The sequence below is a fragment of the Watersipora subatra genome, chromosome 1 (assembly GCF_963576615.1).
Source record: "Watersipora subatra chromosome 1, tzWatSuba1.1, whole genome shotgun sequence".
NCBI classification, from domain to species: domain Eukaryota; kingdom Metazoa; phylum Bryozoa; class Gymnolaemata; order Cheilostomatida; family Watersiporidae; genus Watersipora; species Watersipora subatra.
In genome coordinates this window covers 40,831,709-40,856,100 of record NC_088708.1, presented here as the reverse complement: position 1 = coordinate 40,856,100, position 24,392 = coordinate 40,831,709, and the positions used below count along the sequence as shown (strand labels likewise).

The following is a 24,392-nucleotide window of genomic DNA, read 5'->3' as shown; positions in this document are numbered from 1 at the left end:
TCAGGGTTTTGGCTAAAAATCTATAAAAATATTTTTAACAATTGCTATAAAAACAACAATCTAAAACATAAAAGGTTGACCGAAGTGGATGTGATCTAAAGGTACATTTGTGGTAGCGGTTAAATGGTAACCAATTGCAAATATTGTTGGATTTTAGTCTATGACCACAATCTGTTCTCAAAGTGCTTTGATCAAATCTTGAAAGATTACAAATAATGTGAATCATTTTCATCTACCCAAAACTAAAAGATTATTTTTGAAACCATTTTCATTTTATTGCACACCGTAAGCTGTATATTAAGACAGTAAATAAATTATAAAAACATAGAATTTTTCATAAATTCTCCATTACTAGATTAGGCAAGGCTAAGGAATGTATAGCAGTGTCTCTAGCAACTCAATTTTTTTGTTTTAAAATCTAATTGTATGACATGACATGTTTAACACCCGAGGTCAGTCCTTCGATTTCCTTCATTTTTACCTTCATCATCCTCTGAGTCAGTTTTAGCTGCTGAACTCTGAGGGTTGCTGCCAGAAACTGTAGAACCAGATTCGTCAGACATCCTACTTCAGGATCTTCATCTAGATTACTCTCGACAAGTCAATGGTGTTTCTAAAAATATCAGTTCGAGTGTTTAGATCAAGTCCGCTTCAAGCATCGTTAGTCCACTAGACAGATCCTCTGTTTAATAACAAAGAAGAACCTCAATAACTGGTAAACCCTCATTTTATATGCTTCAACTTTTCACCCTCGAGATAAAAAGACACAATTTTGTTTATAATAATTTTCTACTTACTAAGTAAGCTGTCAAGATCAAACTGCTAACTACTATAAGACAGAGCCAGTGCTCTTATAATCTTGGCTATATGAACCTGCTGCCAGTAATACATGTAATCCAGTACCACCTGATCACGGGTCAGGCCGATAAAGACTAAACCGTCAACCCCCATACAAATGGGGAGGGTGAACTGAACACTCTTACAGAACAAAAAGCAACATCTGTAAAAGCACTGCTCTATTCCAGTGATGCACCAGGCAGCATCTAGAGGGTGAAGATAAACAAACCGATTTATTGGTCAGCTACTGCAACAGCATAGAAAATGCTAGCATGTCTGGACCTGTTCCTGTTCGCTGGATACCATTTCCTTCTTGGTGAAAAAGTAAATCTGGTTCAGCAAAAACCAGACACCGCTTCAACGTTCGATGGAATAAATGATGATTTCTAGCCATCTGTCTTTTGGTAAATGACCTCAGCATGCGATGAGCTCTCGCTGGCAGCATGCTGACATAATAAGAAAGCCAAGACTTCTCTATTGTGTACAGAGGCAAAGAGGCAGAACTGATAACTTTTGTTTTTATAAAAGCTTAGTTTTATTTCCATAGCCTACCATCAGACGCTTGTCTTACACAATACATTATATGATTTTCAATCTTGTGTATTCTCTCCATCAGTGCATTCAACTATGGTAGCTTGTAAAGAGTGTTGGCACAACAGGTGCAAACCAAGCTTGAAAGGTCACATGTTCTAAAGCAGTGGTATTATAATTTATCAAGAGTTTTTTTTACACTGGTATGACTGCTTTGCAGATGAGCGCTAACAGAAGCTAGCAGGAAGTGCTAAAAATAACTTTGGGTTGACTAGCTGAAAGTGGTAATTTTGTGGAAGTAAATACTTGCATCTGATTATTAAAATTGTAAGCTTTCTATAATCTCAAAAAGACACAACGTTGAATATAAAGTGGAACTCAGAACCAATGAATAGCTAATATTGTCTATTTATCTCACAAAATACTCACTCTGAAATAAAGCAATTCAATGTATTATTAATTCTATTTTTGAAATTGTGAAAGCAGCTCCATGTGCCTGCAGTGCTTAGACAACTAATATGAATGTTTAAAAAGAATAAACGGATAACATGTATTATTAAATGCTAGTACCCTGGCTGTCCTGTGTGCCATGAGAAACTGCCATGCATGCCGACAAAGCACAAAGTATATATATGCGCACAATTATTCAGAAATGATGGAAGGCAGTCGAGAAGCGCAGGTGTTTGAATGCCAGGCTACTAAGTCAAATGCTATGAGTTTAAAATCAGTGTGAAGCAGTATTTTACTCTAACATCTAGCTGTGGTCTCTGGCAGTTGGATGGGCTTACTACCCTGGCAGTCCAGAATGCTGTAAGAGATTCGCGGGTGTGTCAGGTGTCAGGTGTGTCAGGGGAGCCCCAATGACAGGGGCTCGAATTTTGTATGATACAATTTTTTTCCTAACTTTCAACCATGGCTTCAGACAGGCGGAATGGTGCTGTGTTTACAGTAAAAATGGCTTATTTAGGTAAAATAATAGTTATTTCTTTGCAATAGGATGCAAAAAAGAAATTATCATAACATGTTTATTATAAACTGGGGCTAACAAACTCCACTTTACATACTTGGACAAAATACCTGACAAGGTTAGCTGGATGATATATAACGTAAATCACCGAGAAGATGTCAAACTGGTGTTCATGTATAGAGGACATAAATTCCGCAATTTTCATTCAAGAATCTGTTAAAGTTAAGATCACAATTCGATGTAACTACCAAATTATATAATCATCTTGAAAGTATTTATTCCTATTTGGCTAAAAACAGCAATTGTTCAAGTAATTGGAGTGTCTTTTTCAAACCAAAATAAGAAACAGAGTAAATTATACATGGCAATAAAATGAATACTCGTTATACTTCTTTTAAGTTTAGTTTAATTACGACTAACTTTAAAAACTTTGTAAAATCACGCTCGGCATGCAAGACATTTGTGAACTGGCATGTTGGGCTGAGCGCCATTCCCCCAGATAATAGCTCAACTAGCTATACAGATTCCAAGAAACTCAAGAGGTTTTTCAAGGAATAAAAACGCAACAACTCAGCTAGTGAAATACTGTAGTTTGTACTTGTACTTACAATGATCTGGGTAGACAGCGATTAGCTAAGCTTAGCTACGCACAACAATAGACCCTCGAGCGTAGGGTAGAACACTGGTAGACTCTTGATTATCCTTAACAAAACATTTGCATTTTGAAAACCAAGTTTGGTTCTACAGAAGTGTTTCATACCTAGTGTGGCACTGCACAAGTGTTTTATACCTAGTGTGGCATTGCATAAGTGTTTTATACCTAGTGTGGTACTGCAGAAGTGTTTTATACCTAGTGTGGTACTGCAGAAGTGTTTTATACCTAGTGTGGTACTGCAGAAGTGTTTTATACATAGTGTGGTACTGCAGAAGTGTTTTATACCTAGTGTGGCACTGTAGAAGTGTTTTATACCTAGTGTGGTACTGCAGAAGTGTTTTATACCTAGTGTGGCACTGCAGAAGTGTTTTATACTTAGTGTAGTACTGCAGAAGTGTTTTATACCTAGTGTGGTACTGCAGAAGTAATTTATACCTAGTGTGGCACTGCAGAAGTGTTTTATACCTAGTGTGGCACTGCAGAAGTGTTTTATACCTAGTGTGGTACTTCAGAAGAATGTTTCATGCTTAATGTAACACTACAGAAGAGTACCATTATATAGATCAAAGTACCAGAGATTCAAAATTATTTTTCAATTTTCTCATGTCACCTGTTTGAACATTTTCGCTAGTTTGTTTATTGACCATAACTTAAGCTTCAGATTCCAGATTCTGTTGGAAGCATTTAAAAGTTGAAGAATATCCGTTTATTTTATTTTTATTTTTAATAAATTTAATGTGTACAACTTTCATAGAGTTTAAACTTGTCGCTGTCTCTTAGAAGTGACTGGTTGTGTGGTCAACCAGCATAACTTTGCACATACCTAACAGGTAAGAATATTGGTTATTCCCTTTCTTTTTATTTTGTTGGCCCTGCAATGTAATAAAAGATGATTATATATATTAATTTATTGGCAATAATTTCATTTCAAACAGAATTATTTTTCAAAATTTGCTAAACAAGAATCATGAAACAAAAAAAGGCAAAAGTTAGCCACTATAACCAAATAAATCTTTGACATATAGCATTTAAAATAATTTTCTCTGCTAAGAAAATGGATTTTTGGTAGAAGCTTGTTAAAACAGCTAGCAATGACATTTTCAAAATAGTTGTTAGATGTTGTATGCAATTTGTTCATATCACTTAAGTTGAAATAAGTTAAAAATCGATAACTGTCATGTAAACAGTGAGGATTAAATTCTTTTTAACATATTATTGCAAATTTTACATGACATTTGTGAAAGCTTACTTCATAGCCCACCACTTGTTCAATAGTTCAAAATGTCATGTAAAAAGCAATGTCTATAACTAAGCCTGAGAAGGCCACTCCATCAGACTAATTTATGTTTCAATGAAACCTTCAGTAAAATTTGATTACTGGGTTGCTTGTACAGCACCATCAGGAAGCACTCAGTAAATAGCGCAGACCAAATATGTTGTCCTTTATATAATTATAAGTGTCGTTCATTATCTACTATAAAACTCCGACTTTGTAGTCTCGCTTCCAACTTTTGCGTTGTAGAAATAATTTATGCAGTAATCAAACTGCTTCATAAAATATCGTTTTGTGTTGGTCTCGATCTCATGACATTCAGTTTAGTAGACTAACACTCCAGCACTCTTAACCATGTTTAATCTTTAGAACAATCTTTAGTAACAAATTGTCGCGTGAGGGACATTAGCGTACAAAAGCACCTTCACGCAATACCTGGGCTCACTCGGCGATCATAGAACTTTTTTATTCCAAATAAATGTGCCGTGATCTATTCAATTAAAAACCTAAGAATCACCCAAGAATCAGCCAAACCCTCGTTGCAAGCATAAGGACAAATTGCCCTCAATGAACCCGCTCATGGATTTTGTCATAAAATAATGTGCATTGCAATTAAAAGAAATCCCGAAAGCCTAATGCTAGACTGATTTAGATAATATAACATGAGCTACGACATATCTATGTGAGTTAGCTGACCACTAATATATGGCAATTTCTCTTACATCATGAGTTGAAAGGATAACTCCCAGTTGTGCTGTAGCCTTAGAGCAAATAAGTTTTATATAAAAGAGAAACGTTTACATGAAGTACCAAAACAACTGTTTAGTAAATAAACCATGCCTTTTGTGACCGAAATTGTTGAATTGACCAAAAAGAATTGATGGCCTCTGATGCATTTAGACAACTTCAGACTGATTTAATAAACAAGCTATAAATGTTTTTTCAGTAAGATTAGGAGTTGTCTTCGTTGTAATGTCTTAACATCAAAGCTTTATAGCTTTCAGAATAAGGATTGATAATTAAGTTTTGGTATACTTAATTGTCTAAATTAAAATCTATTTTTGTTGGCTAAATGATAGATACTAATAACTTATAAACACTTCATATTACACTGCTATGGGCACTGGCTTGTTCATCAGTATGGTTTAGGTGATAGTTGCAACTCACTCATTCGCGGTGGACCGCCAGTGCTTTGTGTGTAGACAGCTTTAACATCTTTGCCAAGTACAAGGATGACAAATGAGAGAAGACAGAGAATGTTGACACCCATAAATGCTGTAAACCAGTCCCAGCTGGATGCCACATAGTGAAGAGGTGAGCCAGCAGCCAACACTCCCACTGTATGAAAAATCAGTGGTTTTAACTTATCAATAGCATAAATTACAATGGATAATTATTGTTATTTTAACTAGTAACAAAAATGCTAATAATTATCATAGAAAGTTTTAAAAGGATAGTAATATTGTTTAGAAAAGTTTTGCATGTCTTTACTGCAAATCGAAGATGTTTGATCCAATCCAGCTCTACATCTTGCTATGTGCGTTATATTAATAGCAACAATAATAACAATAATTAACTATCATAATAATAAATACTAAAGAATAATAACAAAACTAGTAATAATAATGATAGTTCCAAAGATACCAGCACCAGCTTAACATCATGCTATGCTAACTACCGATAATGATAATAATGATAATAACAATAATAATTTAGCGCCAGTAGTAGGTTGACCTTAACAGGGATCCACTAATATCATGAACCCTGTTGCTGCACCGGTTAGGGTCTTGTTAGAACTGGCAGCTAAAGAGGAAAATCCTGACAGAAAACGCACGACTCATTATGATGAAACATGTGATTTGTAGTGGTGAACCAGGCAGAGACAAGAGATGTGAACCAGGTAGAGACAAGAGAGGTGAAACAGGCAGAGACAAGAGAGGTGAACCAAGCAGAGACAGGAGTGGTGAACGAGGCAGAGACAGGAGTGGTGAACCAGGCAGAGACAGGAGAAGTGAACTAGGAAGAAACAGGAGAAGTGAACCAGGCAGAGACAGGAGTGATGAACCAGGCAGAGACAGGAGAGTTGAACCAGGCAGAGACAAGAGAGGTGAACCAGGCAAAGACAGGAGTGGTGAACCAGGCAGAGACAGGAGAGGTGAACCAGGCAGAGAGAAGAGATGTGAACCAGGCAGAGACAGGAGTGGTGAACCAGGCAGAGACAGGAGTGGTGAACCAGGCAGAGACAGGAGTGGTGACCCAGGCAGAGACAGGAGTGGTGAACCAGGCAAAGACGGGAGTGGTGAACCAGGCAGAGACGGGTCGTTATCATACTGCTGGTCGGACACTGCAGAGAAGACGATGAATGCAATTTACGAGAAAACATCAAAATTATGGAATATTATCACCATAGTGAACCAGCTAGAAGAGGGTATATGAGAAGGATGGCTTCAATCTGGACAGAAAAAGGAGGGTTTGAACTGATGAAGAACAGACTTGCGATGCAGGCTCATTGGGGTCATTGTGAATAGAAGAGGAAGAGAAATCGGTCAAAGAAAGAACTGAATGAGATCAAGACAAGGGAAACCGGAGAGCCAGTAGTGAAGTACTGTGGGGAGTACGTGGGGAATATTGTAGGGAGTACTGTGGGTAGTACTGTGGGGGGTACTGTGGGGAGTACTGTGGGTAGTACTGTGGGGAGTACTGTGAGGAGTACTGTTGGGGAGTACTGTGGGTAGCACTGTGGGGAGTACTGTGGGGAGTACTGTGGAGAGTACTGTAGGGAACACTGTAGGGGGTATTGTGGGGAGTACTGTAGGAAGTACTGTGGAGAAGAAGGTGATGAGGCAATAACAGAAGACTCCTTAAGGTCTGTAAAAACTGTCATCAACGCAGGATCTATCAGTTGAGAGGGAAAAAATTGAGAACAGAGAGCTACAATGGATAACCACGCACCGGAGCACCTACCAGTTTAAAAACAAGAGTTGGTTGAAAAAATAAAGAGCATAAGAGGGCTGCATAAAATGAGAAAGCAACTCCCAAATGTTAGACATATAGACAAGAGGAAATTAATTGAGGAGATAAGAAAGATCAATGGTATAGCAAAGCACTTACTAATAAATATTATCCCGGATCTTAATAATACATTCTATGCAACGGCAGTTATTGTTAGGAGAAGATTTACAAAAGAGATTGCAAAACAGAAGAAAGAACCAGCCTGTAAATCAAGATTGGAGAGAAAAATAGAAGAACTACAATGAGCTATTAGTAAGCGAAAAGAAGCAAAAAGCAGAAATTTTAATGACAGAATGAAAAGGAAGATGAAAATGGAATTTGACATCGATAGCAGAGGCTACAAACAAGTTATTGAAGAACTAAAAGAGAAGCAAACAGCATCAGCAGTGAAAATAAAAGGATATGAAGATAGAGTGACGTGATATCAACAGAACAGATTGCTTACAAACAACCAGAAAAAGTTACAAACAACCAGAACCAGCGACTATAGAGAATAAAGAAATAGAGAGGCATCTAATGCAAAAGAATCAAGAGAATTCTGGCAGGGCATCTGGCGATGTGCCGCTTAACATAATAGAGATGCACCATGGATTGAAAGAGTAGAAATGAAGTTGAAAGCGGAACAGACAGAAATTGTGATTAAGAAAAGGATGTTGAAAGAGGTGCTGGTGAGACTACCTGACTGGAGACTACCTGACTGGAGACTACCTAACTGGAGACTACCTAACTGGAGACTACCTGACTGGAGAGTACCTAACTGGAGACTACCTGACTGGAGACTACCTAACTGGAGAGTACCTGACTGGAGACTACCTGACTGGAGACTACCTGACTGGAAACTACCTGACTGGAAACTACCCGACTGGAGACTACCTAACTGGAGACTACCTAACTGGAGACTACCTGACTGGAGACTACCTGACTGGAGACTACCTGACTGGAGACTACCTAACTGGAAAGCACCAGGCACTGATGGAATGATGGTGTGCAAGGATTTAGCATCAAAACCTGACCAAACTGCATGGTATTTGTAGTGAAATATCTAATCGAGTGCTTAGAGACAGCTCAAATACCTCAATAGATGACATCTGGCGGAACTGTGTTAATACAAAAAAATAGTAAAAAGGGAAATGTCTCAGGAAACTATAGGCCCATCACCCGCCGGCTTATAGTGTAGAAAGTGCTTATATCAATGTTATCTGGCGAAATATACAGATACCTTGAACATAACAAATTCATCGGAGAAAAGCAGAAAGCATGTAAGAGAGGCTATAGAGAAACTAGCGATCAACTTATGCTGGACAAAGTGATGTTACAGGACTGCAAGAGAGGAAAGACAAACCTTGCATCATTGGGTGGATAGATTACCAAAAGGTTTATGATTTAGTACCACATTCATAGAGTTTGGAGACAATGAGAATGGTTGGAGTTGCCGAGGGAGCAAGAAAGCTGATGAAATCAAGTATGGTTAAGTGGAAGACATCATTGATATCGGCAGGTCAAGACCTGGCATCGGTCGATATACAGAGAGGAATTTCTTTTAAAAAGACTAACTGTCGCCTCTTCCGTATGTTGTTTGCCTGGTCCCCTGCCTGCGCTACACAGAGGGGCTAAGCAAGGATATAGCCTTAGCGGATCCCAATCTGATAAGATTAATCACTCGCTATACATGAATGACCTAAAACTATTTGCCAAGACAAAGAATGATCTAGAAAACTCGTGCAGATGATAAGGATATACATGCATACGGAAGACATCAGAATGCGGTTTGAAGTAGATAAGTGTGCTACAGTAGTGAGAAACAGGGGAAAAGAGAAGAGGACAATGGTATATGGTTGCCTGATAGAGAGATAATGAAATACTGCAGATAATAGATGCAAATACTCAGGAATCTTAGAAAAAGATGACATCAATATGAAGGAAATGAAGGTAAAACTAGCAAGATAATTTAGAAGGAGAACAAAGCTAATACTAGAATTGAAACCGAATGAAGATTATACAATCAAAGCCAACAACACAATCAACACGTGAGCAGTAGCTGTTCTTAGATGCACTGGTGAGAAACTACAGTAAGTGATACATAAATAACTAAAAGAAATGGACAGAAAGACAAAAAAGCTGATGACTATGAATAGAGCATTACATCCCAAAGAGAGTGTCACATGACTGTACTTAGCAGGAAGTCAGGGTGGGAGAAGAATGTAATCAGTAGAGGTGACGATACCAACTGAAAAGCATAGATTGTTGGATTACATCAAAGATGAAAACAATGGATACATCAGACTGTTGAAGGCACTAACAAAGTACAGCAGCCAAAAAGAATGCAGCAATTCTCATTCTCTTTCTTGATATCAAGAAAGAGAATGAGAAATATTGGCTCTGCATGGACACTACCCGAAGCTGATAAAGAATTATGGAAGGGAGAAGTTGATGAATGTGATATCTGTTGTGATTGGAGCACGGGGGGGGGGGGGGGGGGGGAGGGGGAAAGTGTGAGAGAAGGGAGAAAATAAATAAAGGATGAATTATGGAAGTTGGACACGGGAAGGGAGAGAGAGAGCACATTTTTCTGCTCTGTTGGAATCTGTGAGCATATTAAGGAAAGTACTGGATATCATAGAAAAGTAGACCTTACCATATACCAGTATATTACCATACAAAGAGCTGAGAAAATCAACCAATAATAATAATAGAAATGACGATGATACTATGAAGAATGATTCCTACATAACAGTATTTGATACACAGTGACATGTTTGCCTCTCTTATATACCTATTGATCTATTTGAGTAGTTAGCCTCTATTAACAGCCCTAGCAATATAGAAAGAAGCATAACCATTAGCATGTTCTGCCTTGACTTCTTTAATAAAACCTAAAGTAGAACCGACTGGGAGCAACAAAACATGTTATCTCGAAGTAAGTTGAAAGACATACGATTGCCAGCCAATCCTACGACAGCGTTTGCTGCACCGGTAACCAGTATGGGTGCCTTTTCGACGGCGATCGTTGCCAGCAAGCTGATTGCTCCGTACATGCAAAATCCCATGATGAACCCAAGTAATCTCATGTATGTCTAAAATAAAAGAGTTAAAATGGTTTGTTTACATATCTATCACCTCAATTGTTTAAACTATGTATGTAACAAGTTACATAAAATAACATTGTATTTGATGAACTTCAATGAATGATATATTACTTGATAAGTGAAGCAATACAATTTTCTGCATGTTTAAATAGAAAGGTGACTGTGTAATTCATGGCTGAGTGTGAAAATTTTTTTTGAAGAACTTATGATCTTTATGACCTTTTCCTGACAATAAATGTGAAAGCAGTTTTGAACAAGTTTATAACGTGTATATGTAAATTGTATATGAGACTAATAGTATTAAACATTTAACTTTCCAACAGCTTCAACTAATAGTTGGGTTTATTTATCAGCGGGACTAAAGTTCATGAGGTAAACAACTCTAGCAAACAGTTCAAGTTTATACAACACAAGAAACCAATGAAAAACTTAGCAAGAAAATAGAGGCAATTTAAAACTAACCAATAAAAAGGAAGCAATTAGAATAAAATCACTCAGTAAAAAGGCCATCAGAGTGGCACTAATCAAAAAGAGTTCAAACAGAGAAAGTCCAATAGGAATGAAACAATCAGAAAGGCTCAAAACGGAGAGGCACCAATTAGAGAAGCTCCAATCAGAAAGACACCAAACAGGGAAGCTCCAATCAAAAAGACACCAATTAGCAAGGCTCTAATCTTAGAGGTCCCAATCACAGAGGCACCAATCAGGGTGGTACCAACTAGAAAAGCTCTAATCAGAGAAACACCAATCAGAAAAACTGCAACCCGAGAGACACCAATCAGAGAGACTTTAATCAGAGAGACACCAATCAGAGAAGCTCTAACTGAAGGCGCACCAAAAAGAGAACCTCCAATCAGAGAAGCTTTAATCAGAGACACCAATTAGACAGGCACCAATTAGAGATGCACTAATAAAAAAAACACCAATCAGAGAGGCACTAATCAGAGACGCACCAATCAGAGAAACTCTAAAGACACCAATCAGAAAGGCACTAATTAAAAAAACACCAACCAAAGAGGCTCTAATCAGAGAGACCCAAATCAGGAAGACATCAATCAGAGAAGCTCTAATTAGAGAAACACAATCAAAAAAGCTCTAACCAAAGAGGGACTAATCAGAGAGACACCAATCAGGGAAGCTCTAATCAGAAAGACACCAATCAGAGAAGCTTTAATCAGAAAGACACCAATCAGAGAAGCTCTGATCAGAGAGACACCAATCAGGGAAGCTCTAATCAGAGAGACACCAATCAGAGAAGCTTTATTAAGAGAGACACCAATCAGAAAAGCTCTAATCAGAGAGACACCAATCAGAGAAGCTCTAATCAGAGAGACACCAATCAGAGAGACCCCAATCAAGAAGACATCAATCAGATACGCACCAATCAGAGAAGCTCTAATCAGAGAGACACCAATCAGAGAAGCTCTAATCAGAGAGACACCAATCAGAGAGACCCCAATCAGGAAGACATCAATCAGATACGCACCAATCAGAGAAGCTCTAATCAGAAAGACACCAATCAGAGATACACCAATCAGAGAAACTCTAATCAGAAAGACACCAATCAGAGAAGCTCAAATCAGAGAGACACCAATCAGGGAAGCTCTAATCAGAGAGACACCAATCAGAGAAGCTTTAATAAGAAAGACACCAATCAGGGAAGCTCTAATCAGAGAGACACCAATCAGAGAAGCTTTAATCAGAGAGACACTAATCAGAGAAGTTCTAATCAGAGAGACACTAATCAGAGAGACACCAATCAGAGAAACTCTAATCAGAAAGACACCAATCAGAGAAGCTCTAATCAGAAAGACACCAAACAGGGAAGCTCCAATCAGAGAAGCTCTAATCAGAAAGACACCAATCAGAGAGACACCAATCAGAGAAATTCTAATCAGAAAGACATCAATCAGAGAAGCTCTAATCAGAGAGACACCGATCAGAGAAGCTTTAACAAGAAAGACACCAATTAGGGAAGCTCTAATCAGAGAGACACCAATCAGAGAAGCTTTAATCAGAGAGACACCAATCAGAGAAACTCTAATCAGAAAAACACCAAACAGAGAAGCTCCAATCAGAGAGACACTAATCAGAGGAACTCTAATCAGAGAGACACTAATCAGAAAGGTTCTAGTAGGAAGGGCACTTATCAGAAGCCTGGAAATCAGAAAAGATGTGACCAAAGAAGAGAAACGTGTACCTGAGTGCTATCCTGGTTAATGCTGAAGAGGAAGAGATTGAGGAAGAGGGTGGAGCCGGCCACACACAGTTGAACAATAATCATTCTTGGTGACTTTGTAGGATCTCTCCCACCAACACCATTCCGCACCATTAAGTCAGTCAGTGCTCCAACGAATATGCTGCCAACAAGACCTCCTACTTCCATGGCTGCTAAGTATGTGGCGGCTGGATATGCTGACACACCTCTCTCCTGGAGTAGGTATTGCTGACCCCAATCTTGACAGCATGTCTTTACCATAAATAACAGCAGATAGACAACACTGATAAAGGCCATGAATTCACTGCCAGCTAAATCCGACCAGTGTTCCTGAACAGCGCTAACTGTAATATAAGAGAACAAACTGTACCATGCACATGTAGTACAAATGTATTCGGTCAGTGAAAGTCGTCTTCTCATAAAAAAAATTAAAATAAGAGCTAGTATTGCAAGCAGCCTTTAGAAGAAAATTTTAGTCAAAAGTGGTATGCATATTACAAAACGATGAAGTTACCAAAATATGTCCAGCTATACGGATGCTTTGGACACAATACAATGAGTAGCCCAAAAATATGTAAAGGATTGCAAAACTTGCAAAAAATATTAAGAGGAAAATGAAATGTGCGCTTGCGTAGCTGAGCAGCTCAGCGTTAAAAAATTGACATAGGAGTTAGAGCCTGAGAAAAAGTAACCAAAAGTAAACAATTTTTTAAAATTTCACATGAGCTCACAACTCCTACAATTTAAAATCTTTAACCTAATATAAAATGTACTAGAAGTTGCATGGATTTGCAACTGAGTGTAGCTAATTGTATCAGAATTTGTGTTTCTTTCGAACATTTGACTAGCAAGTTCACACATTATGGTGTACCTTGTGAGTACTGATCCTCGTACCCTACGTCGGATGGTCTATCCCAGAGGCAGTAGTAAAGAACTCCGGATGATAGGATGGAAATGATAGAAGGAATTTGTATTGCAAACCTCCAGCCATAAGCATACGCAAGAGCATTGGCGACACCTGGTCCAAGGGTGGCTATCACATTAACGGCTGACGAGAGCAGTGCATAGCAGAGACCAAACTGCGGGGGTGGGAACCTATTGGTGAACAGAAAGTCTACCCATTTGGCTGTACAACAAGCTTATATACTCTTATACAACTTCCCATTTGGCTGAACAACAAGCTTATATACTCTTATTTATACAACTTGAAAAATTTGTTACTTTGACACGTGATACTCTGGTCATTTTAGAAATGCTGCAGTTAGTTACAATAAATACATGTACTTGTTTTGATGTGTCAGAATTAACACAAGAGTGTACAGGTGGTTTACCTACTTAAAATTATATCTGACTGAGTGATTACATATTATGGCTTACAGAGTGCCGCACAAAAAGGCTTTTGACTAAATGCGTATATATTATAGTATAGCCTGCCACACAAACTGTATATTATCGGATGAGTATGTACTATACGCAAGTAAAAATAAATGCAAAAACTAAATTGTATGTACAAATCAAATTAATGAAGTAGTATTCGCTACATACGTCAAGAGCTATGTCTACCTGACTGAAATCACAGTTGATGGTTGGGAAAAAGATCACGTTACACAGGGTTTGAACTCCCTACTTTAGTCTTGGTGGACCAACACTAACAGCTGTGCTACTCAACTGCTCGCTGATACCACGGAGTAATTGTACACATATTTATTACATCTGACGGTCCTTAGTGGCACACTAGACTGCCAGGGTACTAGTAATCATTGAAAGGTATTTATTGTACGTGTAACCTTATCTGAGAGACACAGGGACAGAAAGGCTAGCTAAGCAACGAATATGTCTAGTAGGAGAGTGAGTGGTAGACGTCTCTGGTCCATCTCATTCTCACTTATACTGGTTATTCTTTAATTTAAGTATACAGTTTCATTATATTTACTATTTATTTTTAAGTTATTTTTGTATTACCTACAAAACTGTAATGTTTTGAAAAATATCAAAGAATGTGTTGTAGCAATTTCTGTTGGATGCTTAAACAAACAGCTACTCAAAATCTACATTGTATGTCAAACATTTACACATATAATTTTATATTACGATAGGTTCTTACGTGGGCTAATCACACCATCCTCAAGTTATAAGTTCTTACGTGGGCTAATCACACCATCCTTTAAGTTATATGTTCTTATGTGTACTAATCACACCATTCTCAAGTTATAAGTTCTTCCGTGGGCTAATCACACCATCCTTATGTTATAAGTTCTTATGTGGGCTAATCACACCATCCTTAAGTTATATGTTCTTATGTGGGCTAATCACACCATTCTTAAGTTATATGTTCTTATGTGGGCTAATCACACCATCCTTAAGTTATAAGTTCTTACGTGGGCTAATCACACCATCCTTAAGTTATAAGTTCTTACGTGGACTAATCACACCATCCTTAAGTTATAAGTTCTTACGAGGACTAATCACACCATCCTTAAGTTATAAGTTCTTACGTGGACTAATCACACCATCCTTAAGTTATAAGTTCTTACGTGGGCTAATCACACCATCCTTAAGTTATAAGTTCTTACGTGGGCTAATCACACCATCCTTAAGTTATAAGTTCTTACGTGGACTAATCACACCATCCTTAAGTTATAAGTTCTTACGTGGGCTAATCACACCATCCTTTAAGTTATATGTTCTTATGTGTACTAATCACACCATTCTCAAGTTATAAGTTCTTCCGTGGGCTAATCACACCATCCTTATGTTATAAGTTCTTATGTGGGCTAATCACACCATCCTTAAGTTATATGTTCTTATGTGGACTAATCACACCATTCTCAAGTTATAAGTTCTTATGTGGGCTAATCACACCATCCTTAAGTTATAAGTTCTTCCGTGGGCTAATCACACCATCCTTATGTTATAAGTTCTTATGTGGGCTAATCACACCATCCTTAAGTTATATGTTCTTATGTGGGCTAATCACACCATTCTTAAGTTATATGTTCTTATGTGGGCTAATCACACCATCCTTAAGTTATAAGTTCTTACGTGGGCTAATCACACCATCCTTAAGTTATAAGTTCTTACGTGGACTAATCACACCATCCTTAAGTTATAAGTTCTTATGTGGGCTAATCACACCATCCTTAAGTTATAAGTTCTTACGTGGACTAATCACACCATCCTTAAGTTATAAGTTCTTACGTGGGCTAATCACTCCATCCTTAAGTTATAAGTTCTTACGTGGACTAATCACACCATCCTTAAGTTATAAGTTCTTATGTGGGCTAATCACACCATCCTTAAGTTATAAGTTCTTACGTGGGCTAATCACACCATCCTTAAGTTATAAGTTCTTATGCGGGCTAATCACACCATCCTTAAGTTATAAGTTCTTATGTGGGCTAATCACACCATCCTTAAGTTATAAGTTCTTATGTGGACTAATCACACCATCCTTAAGTTATAAGTTCTTACGTGGGCTAATCACACCATCCTTTAAGTTATAAGTTCTTCCGTGGGCTAATCACACCATCCTTATGTTATAAGTTCTTATGTGGGCTATTCACGCCATCCTTAAGTTATAAGTTCTTACGTGGGCTAATCACACCATCCTTAAGTTATAAGTTCTTACGTGGACTAATCACACCATCCTTAAGTTATAAGTTCTTATGTGGACTAATCACACCATCCTTAAGTTATAAGTTCTTACGTGGGCTAATCACACCATCCTTTAAGTTATAAGTTCTTCCGTGGGCTAATCACACCATCCTTATGTTATAAGTTCTTATGTGGGCTAATCACACCATCCTTAAGTTATATGTTCTTATGTGGGCTAATCACACCATTCTTAAGTTATATGTTCTTATGTGGGCTAATCACACCATCCTTAAGTTATAAGTTCTTACGTGGGCTAATCACACCATCCTTAAGTTATAAGTTCTTACGTGGACTAATCACACCATCCTTAAGTTATAAGTTCTTACGTGGACTAATCACACCATCCTTAAGTTATAAGTTCTTACGTGGGCTAATCACACCATCCTTAAGTTATAAGTTCTTACGAGGACTAATCACACCATCCTTAAGTTATAAGTTCTTACGTGGGCTAATCACACCATCCTTAAGTTATAAGTTCTTACGTGGACTAATCACACCATCCTTAAGTTATAAGTTCTTACGTGGGCTAATCACACCATCCTTAAGTTATAAGTTCTTACGTGGACTAATCACACCATCCTTAAGTTATAAGTTCTTATGTGGGCTAATCACACCATCCTTAAGTTATAAGTTCTTATGTGGGCTAATCACACCATCTTTAAGTTATAAGTTCTTACGTGGGCTAATCACACCATCCTTAAGTTATAAGTTCTTACGTGGACTAATCACACCATCCTTAAGTTATAAGTTCTTATGTGGGCTAATCACACCATCCTTAAGTTATAAGTTCTTACGAGGACTAATCACACCATCCTTAAGTTATAAGTTCTTACGTGGGCTAATCACACCATCCTTAAGTTATAAGTTCTTACGTGGGCTAATCACACCATCCTTAAGTTATATGTTCTTATGTGGGCTAATCACACCATCCTTAAGTTATATGTTCTTACGTGGGCTAATCACACCATCCTTAAGTTATATGTTCTTACGTGGGCTAATCACACCATCCTTAAGTTATATGTTCTTACGTGGGCTAATCACACCATCCTTAAGTTATAAGTTCTTATGTGGGCTAATCACACCATCCTTAAGTTATAAGTTCTTACGAGGACTAATCACACCATCCTTAAGTTATAAGTTCTTATGTGGGCTAATCACACCATCCTTAAGTTATAAGTTCTTACGTGGGCTAATCACACCATCCTTAAGTTATAAGTTCTTATGTGGGCTAATCACACCATCCTTAAGTTATAAGTTCTTATGTGGGCTAATCACACCATCCTTAAGTTATAAGTTCTTATCTGGGCTAATCACACAATAACAGAGTCAGTTGAATATTTTGAAGCGCTTCACCTCATCGAAATTTAATCATTACTTATAGAACAGCGGGGTGTTTGTGTAATTTTCCAAACAAATTTTGTGTTGATCCTAAAAAAATGATATGAGCCCTATTTTTATGCTTACAGCTATCATTAACTTGTTCCCTATACTAACTTGGCATGGCTACACAATATAATGCTGCCATGCAAGCTCTAGGTTCAATATTGACACTAGCATAATAACTTTAATGAATTTTAAAATCATTGACTGGGTGCTGACACAAAAGAGGGTATGAATGTATTGTAGTGAATGAGACTTGACACAATGAGGGTATAAAACCTATTATTTGCTCACTACTAAGTAAGACATGGCTAGTAGGTAGGACCACCCCACATTGGTGTTAATACTAGCTGTAGAGAGTACAATGTACTTCGTAGAGAGTACAGCTCACATAATCACCAACTAGGCTTTTTTACTTGCTGTTTGCAATGTGCGTTTCACAGTAACGATTCTATACATTATTATATTGTTTTGTAACAAGTTATTATTCATCAGCTCATAGTGAAATATCATAAAAAATAATCTAAATACTTGTACAAATTTTAAAGTTGTAATATATTACTTGTAGCGTAATATAATAAGTTATGGTATAGGATAATAAACTGTAATATGCTATGATGTCATATGTTATAATACAATATATTACAGGAAACTATAATGTAATATGCTCAAATTAAAATTGTAATATGTTACTTGTAGTGTAATAAAATAAGATATGGTATAGGATAATAGGCTATTATATGCTATAATATAATATGTTATAATACAATATATTAAAAGACACCAAAATGTAATATTCTATATTATAATATCATGCAACATAATGTTATACAAAATAATTTTATGTACCATAATATGATACAATAGAATATAATATTATTTGATACTATATGATATTATATAATACTATATGACTCAATATATGTTAATTTAATACAAGGTCATAGTTATTATAAGATTAGCTCACACTATATCGCAATGCAAGACTGAGAGCTCATCAAAGCAATAACACTCAGAAGTATTTTATTACACTCAAAAGTCTGTAACTACACTCAAAAGTTTGTAATTACACTAAATGCTGTGGATAAACTATTTTTACATCTAGACTGGAATACTCACCAGCTTCTAACAATTTTAGACACGGCTGGCCAGCCGAGACCCTGCATTAGGCCATTCGCACCCGTCAGTATTGTGATATTGGCGCAGTCTTCTTGGTCTGTGAGCAAAGCAAAATTGTAGAGAGTGAAAGAAACCTAAATTTACTTTTATATAACACACTAACAAGTGTGAGTGTAAAACACTAGCAAGTGTGAGTGTGCGGCGATGTATATTAGAAAACAACTATTAACAGCACAACAAGAAGAAACCATAAAAGAACTAAGGGATGTTTTATTAAAAGAAAATAAAAATTTAACATACAATTTTTATTGACTGAGCAAAATTATGTGTTATGCAGGGTTCACTAAAATAAGACAAACATATAGAGCCACATGCCAGTGTTACGATGAATTCATGAAACTAAGGCATAACTATTCAGAGTCACATGAAGGACGGCATGACCAGACAAAGTTACAATGTACACATAAAAATTATTTTATACATGTTTGCCATTATTTTACTAATGAGCAAGGGTGTGGCCAAAATTTCTTTTAGTCATATATTTTCTGAAACTTTATGCTGAAAATACATTGTTCTTATGATAAACTCTAATCGTAGAGGCATTTCTGCTGACCTGAGAATGCGAGAGTCACAAAGCCAGTGAAGAAAAGTCCTCCAATCACCATGACTCTTGGAGGGTAATGGTCAGTTGCTATGCTAGCAAAGAACCTACTGATTGTGTAGGTGAATGTCTGGGCGCCCATTATCACACCTGCAAAAGTTCATAAATATAAGGCTTTACAAAGATATTAATCTTATCTTCTTGTTTAAGTTTCACAAGTATGTAAGTTGCCAAACTTGGATCAACTTGAAAACAACTTAGATTGATGCAGCTTATATCATCTTAACTAAGATCAACTTAGCTAGGGTTGAACTAACAATTATTGAGAGAGACACAAATTAAGCTAAGTTATCTCAAGTACAATTAATTTAGGTTTATTCAAACTTAACTTAGGTTGACTCAACTCAGCCAGACTTAACTTATGTAAACTAAACTTATATAGACTTTAATTGTGCCAGTGCAGTTCAAATTGATTTAATGGAAATTCAAGCAGACTTGATTCAAGTTGACTTAGGCCTACCTTAACTCAAGTCTCAAGTCAAGGTAAACTTGAACTAAGTTGACTTTCATTGAGTAGGCTTGGACTAGATCACTTCAACTTTGTGATACTTAACTTCAAGTTTGCTTTATTATCATATGCAAAAGAAGTTTGTGCCTTTTTTTATAGTTTACTTCTTCATTACAAAAACTACGTATTCAAAGCCATAAAACCCTTTACAATTTACTTACTATTTATTATTACTCTTTACAATTTACTTATTATTTATTATTACCCTTTACAATTTACTTACTATTTATTATTACCCTTTACAATTTACTTATTATTTATTATTACTCTTTACAATTTACTTACTATTTATTATTACCCTTTACAATTTACTTACTATTTATTATTACCCTTTACAATTTACTTATTATTTATTATTATCCTTTACAATTTACTTACTATTTATTATTACCCTTTACAATTTACTTATTATTTATTATTACTCTTTACAATTTACTTACTATTTATTATTACCCTTTACAATTTACTTACTATTTATTATTACCCTTTACAATTTACTTATTATTTATTATTACCCTTTACAATTTACTTACTATTTATTATTACCCTTTACAATTTACTTTCTATTTATTATTACCCTTTACAATTTACTTACTATTTATTATTACCCTTTACAATTTACTTATTATTTATTATTACTCTTTACAATTTACTTACTATTTATTATTACCCTTTACAATTTACTTACTATTTATTATTTCCCTTTACAATTTACTTACTATTTATTATTACCCTTTACAATTTACTTATTATTTATTATTACTCTTTACAATTTACTTACTATTTATTATTACCCTTTACAATTTACTTACTATTTATTATTACCCTTTACAATTTACTTATTATTTATTATTACCCTTTACAATTTACTTACTATTTATTATTACCCTTTACAATTTACTTACTATTTATTATTACCCTTTACAATTTACTATTTATTATTACCCTTTACAATTTACTTACTATTTATTATTACCCTTTACAATTTACTTATTATTTATTATTACCCTTTACAATTTACTTACTATTTATTATTACCCTTTACAATTTACTTACTATTTATTATTACCCTTTACAATTTACTTACTATTTATTATTACCCTTTACAATTTACTTACTATTTATTATTACCCTTTACAATTTACTTACTATTTATTATTACCCTTTACAATTTACTTACTATTTATTATTACCCTTTACAATTTACTTACTATTTATTATTACCCTTTACAATTTACTTATTATTTATTATTACCCTTTACAATTTACTTACTATTTATTATTACCCTTTACAATTTACTTACTATTTATTATTACTCTTTACAATTTACTTACTATTTATTATTACCCTTTACAATTTACTTATTATTTATTATTACTCTTTACAATTTACTTATTATTTATTATTATCCTTTACAATTTACTTACTATTTATTATTACCCTTTACAATTTACTTATTATTTATTATTACCCTTTACAATTTACTTACTATTTATTATTACCCTTTACAATTTACTTATTATTTATTATTACCCTTTACAATTTACTTACTATTTATTATTACCCTTTACAATTACTTGCCATAATTGACTCTAAAGATTAAATGCTTGCCTAATTTGCAACAAAAATGTTTCTTTTTTTCAGCAGGCAGATTTCAGCCGTAACACTAGAAGTGATAGCTTCTAGCCAATAAGATTTGATGTAAGCATGTTTGCTATGTTATTTAAAGCAATGCAAATAGCCTACATCCACCTATCACAATGTTAGAATAACATGATATGGAAATGACATTTTCTTATCTTTGAGTTATTTTTACACTAGCGATTTGCATTGTTCTATCAAGATGTTTATAACAAAACTTTGATTATTTTGATTTGAGTGAATACATAAAAACTCTGGCGAATGTCTATTGTGTAATCATAATAAATTGCACATCTATTGAAGAGCTCACAAACTAGAGATGGATTTCTAGGAGCTAAAGAAAATTGGAGTCTCACTTTTGTAATCAGGCGCTGCTTCAAACAAGAGAAAACAATTCTTAGTTTTGCAATTTGTAGATTATAAAGAATATATCGTATTTTGTTTGCAGCCAGTTATTGAGTGCCTTTCTTATTTTCTAATAAAGTCTCTGTTACCTTTTAGTGAACGGTTTGTGAGTTTTTCAAGTGAAAAAATTTTTTTTTTAGAAATGTGACCGCATTGCTGTTCATATAACGTGTAAAACTCTGCAGATATGTTGTGTGTTGTTCGTGTCGCTATATAATTATCTCACATTTATGAGTTCAACAATAACATAAAATATTTAATACACTTTATATGATGCGAGGATAAAAAGGAAGGAACTCACTGATTTCGTATGTTGTGAAATGTTCGTCCATGATTACATGAGGAAGGGTGAAAGTGAAGGCCTTTCTATTGTACAACATCAAAGAATATGCCAAGTAGCATCCAACGAAAACAAAAAGCTGATAGGAAGTAAAAGATATTGGGTTTTCTACAAATAAAAAAAACTCAATCAAAAAACAGTTGGATCTCCAAAGAACTTACCACTTGGAGTTGTCAGAGTATGTTAGCCACTGGTATATAGTCAATGCAAATGAAAAAGTAAAAAATGCAATTGAAGCAACTGGAACTGTCAACCACTAATATACTTTGATTAAAGCTAACTCAAATTATAAAAGTATTGCAAAAGCATTGTTACTTTGATGAATTGTAAAAAACATTAAAGGTAATTGACAATTTGCTTTTAGATTATGTTTCAGAGTGAAACACTCAGTTGTATGATCTATTTTCCTTCTTTCAATCCTTCACCTTATGTGATAATGGAATGTTCTTGTGAATTTTACATTCTAAGAAAATTGGGATGAATGAGAGAAACTTGTTGGCTGAGAGTTTTTCCATGATTTTCAAGCTAAACAATCTAAGTAATTTTACTACAAGACTACACATCAAATTTTATGAGTCAAAGCCAACTTGAAAATGGAGCAACAATAATAAAATAAATAAGGAAACCATATCTAACCTTCCTCTTGCTCCTCTTCTGTTCCTTTGGATTCTCCTCCAGATTCTGTTGGATTTTCTTCTGAGCCCTCATCAGACATGATGAAATTCAAACGAAGGCGAGTTAATAAACAACTTTCTCTAGTTATAACTTATTTAGACTTCCGAGTGAGAAATTCACAGAATCTACTCGACACGTTCACGCCTTATTTTTTATTTTTTCTCACAACTTACTAAAGACTTATATAAAAAATTATTGTTGTTTTTATAATGCTTCACAATCTTAAAATACATACAATTATTAACATTCCTTAAATTCACCGTGTAGATTGATTGGTAACGCAACTACTATTTAAACTCGAGTTTTTTATTTATATCAAGAAAATATAAATTTATAATCCTAAGCAAACAACCATATTGTTGAAAATATTTTTCGCACTCAAAACAGTTACTACCCTTTTAGTTTGGTTCCTTAGAGCGTACTTACTCCCTCTGAAACAAATGCGTAGACTTTTTTATAACAAGTCTTGGCAAAACTTAAGTACACACTTGACTGGATGTTTTTACTATAATAATAAGACTATGATTTGCAACCTGAATGTGGTTGACACTGACTGAATATGATGTTCTACACTCATCTGCTCACAATAAGAAGATTCCTACAGATGCAGTTTAAAAAAAGTTTGTGAATTCTGAGACAGGCTTGTTATCTTTGCATAGTCAGGTCTCTGTGTTCTATAATTCGCTGTCTAAATATACTCGTCCTTTTAGTAATGCGGAATGTGGAGCAAGTTTTTAATATTTTTAGATATTTGGATGGGGTATTCTCTGCTCCATTGCCATAAACATGAATAAAGTTTAAGTAGGTCCTACATATCACAGTGCAATGTTTGATAACAGAGGTTCAATTGGATAATTTTCTCAGTGATTGGAACGCGTGCTAAATGACCTGCGTTTTTGATGATGCTCCATTAATTAGAGCAAAAATGTTTTTTACTGACATGCATAGTTTCAATAGAATTAGTTGAACTCCTCGTTATGAGTTGATAACTTGATGTATATGGATTATAGAATTAGTTGAACTCCTCGTTATGAGTTGATAACTTAATGTATATGGATTATAGAATTAGTTGAACTCCACAGGTATGAATGAGTTGAACTACAAATGATTTTGTTATATTTATGTAATGCTCTGCAGCATCAATTTATAACGCCCTTTCTTAAATCTACAAAATGACAAAGCTGCATTCATGCTGCTTCCACTGTTCTGTGAGTAATATTGTAACATAAAATCACACACTAAAAGAATGTAATAAGGTTTACGTTAGAACATGAACCTAACCCTACATTTGATTGTCACTATCAACTGTTTGAGCAATGTTAGAATAAATCAATGGTCAGCAGTGAACCAGCCAATAGGAGATCGCTGCTGTTTTGTAATAACTGCGCATTATAATTTATTCACCTACTTCAATGTTCACCATTACTTG

At 35.3% G+C, this 24,392-nt stretch overlaps 1 protein-coding gene across 1 annotated transcript; it reads right to left on the bottom strand.

Annotated features, from left to right (window-relative positions):
• Positions 1 to 440: 440 nt before the first annotated feature.
• Positions 441 to 23,003, bottom strand: LOC137387612 (glucose-6-phosphate exchanger SLC37A4-like). Its single transcript, XM_068074084.1, has 9 exons — positions 22,925 to 23,003; positions 22,250 to 22,396; positions 19,346 to 19,483; positions 18,733 to 18,829; positions 13,451 to 13,674; positions 12,562 to 12,923; positions 10,211 to 10,349; positions 5,431 to 5,601; positions 441 to 538 (listed from the first exon to the last, which is right to left on the bottom strand). The coding sequence occupies exons 1-9, from the start codon at positions 23,001 to 23,003 to the stop codon at positions 441 to 443; spliced, it is 1,455 nt and encodes a 484-aa protein (XP_067930185.1).
• Between the last annotated feature and the right edge of the window lie 1,389 nt (positions 23,004 to 24,392).

Excerpts from the sequence above, each read along its gene's own strand:
- LOC137387612 (XM_068074084.1), bottom strand. The coding sequence starts at position 23,003 with ATGTCTGATGAGGGCTCAGAAGAAAATCCAACAGAATCTGGAGGAGAA. Across the intron at positions 19,484-22,249 it reads TTTCACAACATACGAAATCA|GTGTGATAATGGGCGCCCAG; the intron begins GTGAGTTCCTTC and ends GAACTTTTGCAG. Across the intron at positions 10,350-12,561 it reads TTAACCAGGATAGCACTCAG|ACATACATGAGATTACTTGG; the intron begins GTACACGTTTCT and ends CTTTTATTTTAG.